This window comes from Myzus persicae, unplaced genomic scaffold (genome assembly GCF_001856785.1).
Source record: "Myzus persicae strain clone G006 unplaced genomic scaffold, MPER_G0061.0, whole genome shotgun sequence".
NCBI lineage: Eukaryota > Metazoa > Arthropoda > Insecta > Hemiptera > Aphididae > Myzus > Myzus persicae.
In genome coordinates, this window is record NW_019102247.1 from 373,933 (window position 1) to 384,240 (window position 10,308).

At 30.6% G+C, this 10,308-nt stretch overlaps 1 protein-coding gene across 4 annotated transcripts; it reads left to right on the forward strand.

Moving 5' to 3' along the window:
* The first annotated feature begins 4,205 nt into the window (after nt 1-4,205).
* On the forward strand, nt 4,206-6,319 carry LOC111031634 (deoxynucleotidyltransferase terminal-interacting protein 2). Of its 4 annotated transcripts, none has more exons than XM_022311663.1 (4): nt 4,206-4,328; nt 4,454-4,590; nt 5,808-5,972; nt 6,041-6,278. In XM_022311663.1, the coding sequence occupies exons 2-4, from the start codon at nt 4,477-4,479 to the stop codon at nt 6,257-6,259; spliced, it is 498 nt and encodes a 165-aa protein (XP_022167355.1). In that variant the 5' UTR covers nt 4,206-4,328; nt 4,454-4,476; the 3' UTR covers nt 6,260-6,278. The 4 variants fall into 4 exon arrangements, with proteins under 4 accessions (XP_022167355.1, XP_022167356.1, XP_022167354.1 ...); XM_022311664.1 differs by having other exon boundaries at nt 4,223-4,339; XM_022311662.1 differs by having other exon boundaries at nt 4,232-4,355.
* The last annotated feature ends 3,989 nt before the right edge of the window (nt 6,320-10,308 follow it).

Here is a 10,308-nt window from a genome sequence, read left to right on the forward strand (position 1 = left end):
AGTATATGGTATAAATATATGTATATTTTGGTCGACCGCCGCCGTCGCACCACCCGTTTATAATATCTTTTCGCAATCGTCGTAAAAATATAAAATATAATAAAATAAATACTATGTACGTCTTACGAAACACGAAGGCGGTTTCTAATCTCTTATTTTATCCAAACGATCGGCATCCGATAATTCGTTATTTAATATTACCGTCGGCAGGCCAATCCACATATTAATAGTATTATGGTCATTACTGATTATTACGACGCGACGACTGTTGCCGTATTTTTCACTGTGCGATCGATGATCCGAAATTCTGTGACCGCGTCCTCTGCGGACTCCGCTTTATCTACCGTACTTTCGTATCTGTTAGGCTGTTCAGTGTACTGCAGTATAAGAATTGGGTGCTCAAATTTCCTAAATCAAAACAGGACGAATTTCGACAACCAATATGCATCCATCCAGTGAACACCCCCCTAGTAAATGCATTTTGTATTCAGTTATTAAAATTTTGCTGCAACTTATCACATAGATACAAATGTATAATACTCGTATTATTATAACCGACACCATTCTTCTGCTTTTAAGTATTTTCGTTCGGAAATTCCAAAGTTCAAGCTAATCTGTCGGTCGCCGCCATGGTGATTGCCAATATTGATATACATCACGGCTATAGATACCATCTTTTTAATAATTATTGTGATATACATTAATGCTTATACGGTGTACGGAATACCGAAACGAGCGAGAAAGTAAACACCCCCTCGCCCCCCTCATCGTATAGCCGATTATTTGGCGGCGGTACACGATCGTCGTAACGTCTACAATATTTTTAATAATTTGTTTTTTCGTCTTTCAAGTGTGCGTGACACACACCGATACCGTGTTCTTTGGCAGAGCAGCTGCAGGACGCGTGCCAGATGCCGGCGGTGTAATAATAATATTATAAAAACCACAAAGGAGTAATGAGTATAGGACGGCCACGCGAACGCCGACGATCGATTTATTAAACGGAAATAACTGAACGTTATTTTACTATTATTATTTTAGGTTACTTCGCTCGGCGGCCGTAATGCCGCATCAAACCAATACATCAATAAAAAACCATAAAAAGTTGCGACGATCGCTGTTGCCTCTGGTACCTATGCAGATATAGTTGGGTATATTATTCCTCGAAGGTGAAAATAAAAATTCGCTAAAACCGCAATGTGGACTGTTTTTGTTCGACTGCGTACTAACTTTCCGAGAAATAAAATACGATTTTCCGACCGAAACGCTGATGAACGAAGAATATTACCAAATAATACTGAGAATATTATGCCTGGGCCATTGGCTATACGAGTAAAATACAATTCGAAGCGTATTCGAGGAATGCCGATTAACTGATAGAGGGTGCTCTACTGCTCTGCGCGGGTGGAGGACCCTCCCCGAAATCTGAAACATTGAAACATAATATTATTGTCTCCCGAGTCCTAAGCCCTAACCTACGAGATACATTTTAATATTGTACTACAACTCTAGGCTCTACACTAGTTCCAGTTTCGTATTTATTATAAAGTACACCGGGGTTGGTACTCCGAAGCATATTAATATTTAATTTTTAACGCACGTATGCTGTTTGTATGCGGTCTGACGCGGACAATCGACCGGCAAACGAAACACCGTAAACCCGTACGATAGTAATACGAATAATAATATAATATGCCGGACCGGCCAAACAAAATTAACGAAATGTTCTAACGATTTGGAGAACTGAGTTCACAACGCTGTATTTACTATATTACATAAGTGTATAATATATTATATAGAATAATAGGTATAACAGTACACAATGGCATAGAAATCCATTGAGGAGAACGACGGTCGACGACGGTTAAGCGGCCATTGTGCGTCGGTGGACTATGCAGTACTACAGTTTTATACGTTATTATAATACAAATGCGATGGCGCAAAACATCAAGTCCAGGAGAATTGTATCTACATAGATCCGCGTCATATCATAATTATAAATATATTTTCTACGTAGTTCGACATATTTTCGGAGTGAATCACAAGACCTCAAAAATCGGTCTCCAAACACAATATCACTACGTAAACGCTATTCTTCCGATAATACGGTTTTGCTTTGGGTTGTTTTCGCTCTAAGACGACTCAAAAACCCTCCAATTATAAACCAGTAAGCCACCTCATTCTAAACGCCCACATGCCACAAGTTTTTTTTTTCATTATCGTTGTTGCGTCCTCGAATAACACGTAATGTCGTATTATAATTTTTTATTTACCGAACCGCGCTCGACGTAATATTTACGCGATCGTGACACGCCGACGCAGCGAGACCGTCAGACTTGGATCGGCGCACGCCTTGGCATCGTATCGCGAGAAAATGTTTCATATTTTTTTTTTTCAACATAAATTACCGATAGAGGTACACCGTACACCATAATATCGTTGTAGTCGTGTTGTCGGCGGAAGGACGGTTGACACTTGATGCGTAGTTTTAATCGTATTTCGTTTTCGCGTCGTAAGCAAGACGTAATCAAGGATAATAATATTATTATGGCGAATCTATATTAAAGACATTAGATAATAATTCTTTTCAAACAGAGTATAGATGGAGCCGACTATTATTAATGCGACTTTATCGGTGACCAGGAGATTCCGTGTTAAATTTAAGTGATATATTATTTTTGTATTAGCAACTCCGCTAATCGCTATAACTCCATACGTACCTTTTGCATCGCTGCGTACTTTATTATTATTTTAGTATTATTGTTAAATGTTATCGCGCTTTGGACTATTTTAAATTCCAAATATATATATAATATGTTACTCAATTTGAGAATTAATTCGTATTTAAAGAACACAAGTACAAACATCTACGTTTTCATACTGAATATTGTCACTTGTCAGTTTCCAATAATCTAATTTATAGCTTAAACAATCCGTAGGGTGGACTCGCGCTAGCAGGTCTATACACTAAATTATAATAAATACGTTTTTTGTTGTTTTTTTCACAGTTCAATACCATAATCATCGAATTAATATGGTGTAAGCTGACCATTATATCATTATTCATTAATGATATAATTAAATACATCGTTTTTATAGTAGTTACTTAACCGATTGTCTCGATCAACGATCAGCTTGAGTGTGAACTCTATGTCTCTATGCATGGAACTCGAATCATATAGGGATTTCATATTATAACAAAATCGTGATTGTGGCTTGCGAGAGTCTACCATTTTGTTTCCCAATCATGGAGGAAACGGTATGGGCCATAACCTGTATATCCCTATTCCCTGGTATTACCTTTTAAATAGACCGGCCCTCTTTACGTTTCCAGTGTCAAGATAGGTGGCGCTTTTCGGTTACCAAGTTACTCTGATGCAGTACAAAATATGTATATTTTTTATTAATACTATATATTTATTTATACTAAATGGGCTGCATCACTGCGCCATGTAGGCACTCGATTCAATGTACTTGGTATATTATGGTCCGATCTAAGAGTATTACCATAGAATAATAATATTGAAATGGAAATCACGAATTCAAGATGAACCTACCAACCACGAGTTAACTTATTATACTTAATTACAAATTATTTTGCTAGAATCAACTTCAAAACTTAAAAGATTATTATGGACTACAATATTTTTAAGTTTGTGGATAGGTATACCTCAATTCTTAAATCATGATTGAAATATTGATTATTGCTTATCAACATATCAATTAATCAATTGAATAAAATAATACTAAGAAACCAATTGACAACTCCACAAAATATATACGTAATTCATTAAAAACATATGTATTGGCACATATTTTGTTTACGAGTTGCCGGGTTCCATGTATTCAGTTGTAAAAGTTCAGCGGATGGCAACGAGGAAACAAAAAGCGTCATCTTTATCGAGAGACGTCTAAGCCTCTAAGCTTAGATCATGACACAAATAATATAATAATATATTGATATACTATATTCAATATTGTGATTTGTGATCTAAAAATTCTAAGAAAAGAACACAATTTTAATAATTTTATACAATGATGATTAACTCAATTAACAGCGTTATCATTTGATTATCAATCATCATGCACACAACAAATCGTGGGCTTTGTATTTGAAGTTCTTTGGCAAAGTGGAAATAATTTGCCTAATAAAATAATATACCTTGGTCCAAGGTGGATCCATAGTCTTTGGTCGTTGGAATCTCTTATCGTTATCAGTTATCACTCGATCCAGCAACAATTCAATTTATCATGGTCTGGTGTAGCACAACACGAGTGACGAATGTTTGTAATTTGTACTTTTGTACTGTACGTCTGTTTTGCGGCATGTGAGTAATGAGTATGTGACTGAATAGGTATTGACTATACATTACTGTCGTTACTGTCATTAGTTATACAATATACCTAATAGTCAATAGAACATACTTGTAAAACAATACGATAATTATTATAGTGGATTGTCGTCTTCTGTGAACCATGGACTCTGTCGACGCTCTCCTAAGTCAGAGTGTCTTGAAACCGGGTTTCCAAAAAAATTACAAAGTACCAGTGAATGAAAAGAGTTCAAAGATCATCAAAAGAAATAAAAAGGTATAGTCCTATGAACTTGTTTTGTTGATTTATTAATTAATAATTGAATCGATAATTTGATCAAATGCTAGATCAAAAAGTTGTAATCAATAATGTATGTCGTTCTTTTTAATAACTCTCATTACCATATTATTTTCTTAATTGACTAAATGAATATTTACTCATTGTCGACTTAATTTTGTTTAATTACTGTGTATGATTCTTTTTGTAGTTGTTATACATGTATAATAATCTAGTGTATAATGTATATTGTATATAATATACCTACGTTTAAGAATATTTGTAATCTACATATTAACATGATGGGCTGTATCTAAAACTTATGAAAAATAATAATTTTAATATTCATGTGTACTTTTATACTCTTCTGCTCCAGAAGCCTTTCATTTGTTGATCCTTCAATTTAACATTTTATAGAAATCGCACTGTATTTATACTTAAAATTGAGTGATGCAAAGTGAAGTAGTATAGCAGGGGTGTCCATGCGGCCCGCTGTAGATTTTGATGTGGCCCTCACTTCAATTTAAAAGCCATGAATTAATAATTGTATATAATATATTAATATTACGAGAACAAATTTATTTTAAGAATATAAAACATCAAATAAAATGATGCACACGTCTGTGTTTTTACCTTTGCTTAAGGATTGCCACAACTTCAATCGATCCAGATATTGATTCATTACTTTCACAAAAAAAGCAATTTCAAATTTCACATTAAATAAAACTAATGACTTAACTTTTTTAAACTAAAACTTTTTTTTTTATTATAAATAGATATACTTTACTGTGTACTTATAATTAAATATTAATGCCTGTAAAAATATTTCTGCTTATTATTCGCTATTGTAAAATTATAAAGATGTATTGTTGTATTATATAATATAATTTAAACATTCAAATTGAATGTATTATTATTCAAAAAAAGTATGTGGCTCACAACAACTTCTACCTATATGATGTGGACCAGTCTTCACAAAAGGTTGGACACCCCTGTAGTATAGCATTAGCCAAAATATTACTGCTATTAACTGATTTTAAAATCTAATGTACTACAATAAGACTTTAAATAATGATATTAATATGGCTAGCAAATTTTACGAAACTCAATCATTTAGAATTGTATTTATATTATATTATGCATTTACTATTTATAAAAAAAGTACTTTGTTATGCTTGAATTTAATAATAACATGTATGTTCTATACTTATGTTTAGAAAGAAGAAGCAAAGACTAAAGGCAAAAATTGGTTTAATTTACCAGCTACTAAATTGACAGACAATGTTCGACACGACCTTGACTTAATTCGGATGAGATCAGCATTAGATACTAAACGTTTTTATAAAAAGAACGAAACTGAAGCATATCCAAAATATTTCCAAGTAAATTTTTAAAATATTTTATTTAAATAATTCTTCTTTGAAAACTTATTTATGTTATGTATTTGTAGGTTGGAACAGTACAAGATTCAGCATTTGAATGCAAATCTGGTCGTCTTACTAATAAGGAACGAAAACGTACAATGGTTGATGAACTTTTAGCAGATGCAGAATTCAAGCAAACAACTAAGAAACGCTACAAGAATATATTAATGGCTAATCCTAAATTGGCATCTAAAATAAGAAAAGAAAATAGGAAAATGAATAAACTAAAAAAGAAAAGAAAATAATTATTTGTTTTAAAACATTTCTTTTTGTACATTTTAAAAAATATAAATTTATAATTTGATTAATTTGTCTTGTCATAATCTTTATTTAATACTTAACAACAAGAAATATAACTAACATTTTTGCTCAATCAAAGTCAAAAATAGTTGGCAATTATTTTATAGTAAACATTTATAAGATATTAAATTATTATAGCGAAGAATTGAAAATTTAAAACAAGGTTTCTCATAGTTATGAAATTTAACCAAAAACTCTAAAAAAAAATAATTAACTGTATTTGTGTATAGATATTTTAAGTTCAAATTTGGACAAAATTAGATATTTAAACCAAGAATAACAATTTCAGTTATTTTGTTGTTATTTAAAAAATATTATTTGTGGTAACCTTCTATTAAGATTTGAAGTATATTATATTTTTTACACACAATAGGTCATTTAAATGGAATATTTTTGGCAATTACTAGTTCAATTTACTGTATTACAATATACTTAGTTACTATATTAATATTATTCAGCTACATTACTAATATCCAGTGAAAAAATAAAAAAATAACCAATCCAGTTGTTAACAGTTGAATGTTTATTAAATTTTATTTACTTAAATATGACAAAATAATATAATATTTAAATTTTATGAAAAATGAATACCCCTGTGGTAAACTGAGTATGACTTATTTATAATGATCATGTTTAACACTATCGTCACTTTAACATCTTAAAATATTTTTAAAACTTACTTTAGTGTTAAGATTTGAATTGGGAACATTTTGTAAGGATTAATACATATATGTTCAACGATTACAATAATAAGTGCAGTGAATTAGTGTAATAATGCATAATTCTTAGCTTACTGTAAAACATATAGCTTCCTTAACATATAGTTTGAATAAGGTGCTGACAAATTTAGTTGTATATATATTTTTTATTTTATATGTATTTTGTTGTTGCTTTTGAAGTTATTTTTTCATTTATCCTTATTTTTTTCAATATTTTTTATAATTTCTGTCAATCAAAACATTTTGCACACATAGTTTGATTATCGTCTTGTAAATAAATATGTTCTATACGCTTGTGCCTTGTCGCACCTTATTAATAATATCTCTAATTCAAAATATTTTACTTTTGATGGATTTTTATATTTTTTGAATTATTCTATTTAGTATTCTTGTGAATTTTATACTTACCGACTTTTTTGGGAAATAGAGTTGCAATATTCTATTATCTTTCTAAACATTACTATTATTATGAATTTGTTACTGCATATTTTGAAAACAACTATTGAATTGTTGTTAGTAAATAATATTTGTTTATTCATAATTAATTGTTCAGTTTATTTGCCCTTAACATTTTTTAATAATTTTATTGAGATAAGGTAAATTTAGTAATATTGATTAATTTGAACTATATTATGTATTGCATAATTAAGAAACGATTTATATGAATTTTCGTGACACTAAATTGTATGTTATTTTCAAAACTTAAGGTTGTTCGTGATTAATTTTTAAGTTACAGTTAAAAACCCTAAACATTTCGTTGGAACTACCCAATTTCGACTAAGTATTTACGAATAAAATAAATATTTTATTTATTTTTATCTAGTATGTTTTAATATATATATGCCACAATTATGAAGAACAGTTTAATACGATTGTAGAGAGCTTGGGTATAATAATTAATTGATAAAAGTTATTTGCCTGCTTTATAATGACCTGTATTACTTATGACGTAACGCTGCATTGACAATATAGAATACTCAGTGTCAATCACGTACAAAAATAGTTTCTACATAATCATTAAATTTGGTCATCCAAAAATTGTGATTTCAACTTTTCACGTCAACGTAAACCACACATCCCATTACCTATGCAGGAATATAGGCTTTAGAAACTACATTTTTATTAATGCACCTAGGTTAAGGAGGTAAAAAACAAAATGTGTATCATTACACTCGACCTGGCTGAATGTTATTACAAGTGTTCAACTTACACACTTGTTTTTTTTTTAAACAATGACGAGGTGCACTCGAATCACAAACTGAATAACAGCAACGCGATTTCCTGCTTTTAAAATAATTGTATTTCCCTTCACTTGACTTATGAGAAATGCGTTTGCACGGCGTTACGTATAGGCAATATAGGTACGTTATTGTGTTGAAAATATCATCTGACAGGCTTCAAGCTTTTACTGCTGCCAAAACGTAAAAGCGTCGAAAATTATCTAGGAGCTTCCAGGTTATCCCAGGTCTGTAGGTTTGTATGGAGCGAGACCCTCTCCAGATGCTCTCTTAAATTTGAAACTCTTCACAATCATGCATTCATGCTGATATACTAGATATTATTATTTTATGAACATAATATTTAGACTGACTTTAAGCTGTTTCTACTATACTAATCCATTCTCACCATTTTTTAATGTATGTCTGTATTGACAGTATTGAGTTAATGCTTATAAGTCAAAAATAACAGTATTGTTTTATTATGAATTATATTATATCGTTTTTATCGAAAATTAAAACTCGGTATTACTAATAGGAACCTAAATTACTTTACTTATTTAACTAATATAAATAAACTATAGAATGTTACTTAGGATTAGAAGTTGACGACACTGCCTCAGAAAGTCAGAATATAAGTCGTTTTTCGTTTGTAATGATTTATTATTGAATTCAAATTCAACATGATAATATCCATTACAGTGGCTTACTCATGGACAAGTTACACATAAACCTGTTATTCAGCAAAGCCAGTTTCCCAGTTTTTTATATTTGTGTATATTTGAAGATCATTAAATCACTCGTAACCTGACGTAACTCTCTGACAACTGTTTTATTGTACAATATTATGTTTCAAACATAATAAAACTAGATTTTCTTTTACAGAAGTTTTTTCGCTGGTTTAATACTTTAGTAGTTTCATCGTTAGATGGCATTGCCGTATGCAATTTTCATTTTTTTTTATTCGATTTTAGATTCTGAGCGGAGCGGTTGATTTTACGATGGTGTGTTTTTTTGAGTCTTTCGGCGCCATTTAGAGCAGTATAAATGCTTCGATATTCGACTTTGTGGGTGATTTCTGGTAGCGAGTTGGATCTATAGTTGCTAGGAGATTTTGGGTCAAAATATTAAAATTTACATTATTTTTTAAAAAACAAAAAATAAAGTAATGAAAAATGAGAATTTTTGCTCAATACTACCTAGTATTTGACAAAATTGATTTCGTTTTCTTATGTACTTGAAATTTTCACGAAATGTATACATTTCTAGACATGGAAAAATGTATCATTATTCAGAATATTTTGATTTTTTTCGTGTCGCTTACTTAAAGTAATTACAAACTTTAAACATTTTTAAACATTTTTTTTATTTATGTTTTATGAAAAGGTTCACATTCGTATGACTAACGAAAAATAATTTTTTCAATAAATCACAATTTAAATAAAGTATGATTGGTGAATTATTAAAAACATAATAATTGTAGTATTAAAATTAAAATAAATTGGTATTTTTTTTTCTTCATAATTTACCAAATATTCCATGATATGCTAGAGAAAAAAATACTCTTAAACCTCGGAAATATTCCAAACCATACAAAAACATTTTATGCTAATGTCGTTTAAATGTATTATTTTAAAACTTTGCTTAATGTTTAGTGAATTGTCTTAATTTTTCACCCACGTCAAATTGTATACATTATAATCCAAACTCTAGTTATGACTTACCTTTATAAATATTTTCATTTAATTAATTAACTTGTTCAACATAGTTACCAAATAATTTTACAATGATAATTTAAATATTATTTATTATCTTAGTATTGAATTTAGGAGTCATAGGCGAATCTACAGGGTGTGCCTGGTGTGCCAGGGCACACCCTGCGACTCGTATAAACCTGTGTATAGGGCCCATAATACTCATTTCAGTTACAATGGTATTGAGTCTAAACATTAAACAATTTATATTTTAATTTTAAGAGGACGTGATACCTGCATGTGTTGTCTCTGTCTTACAAGTGCGTAACATAGCAAATTTTACGCTCAGCAGAACACGTGTAGC

What these genes read in the sequence shown, in the direction of transcription:
- LOC111031634 (XM_022311663.1), top strand. Translation starts at nt 4,477, where the DNA reads ATGGACTCTGTCGACGCTCTCCTAAGTCAGAGTGTCTTGAAACCGGGT. An exon ending in TCATCAAAAGAAATAAAAAG is followed by an intron (nt 4,591 to 5,807) that starts GTATAGTCCTAT and finishes ACTTATGTTTAG; the next exon opens with AAAGAAGAAGCAAAGACTAA. An exon ending in CATATCCAAAATATTTCCAA is followed by an intron (nt 5,973 to 6,040) that starts GTAAATTTTTAA and finishes ATGTATTTGTAG; the next exon opens with GTTGGAACAGTACAAGATTC.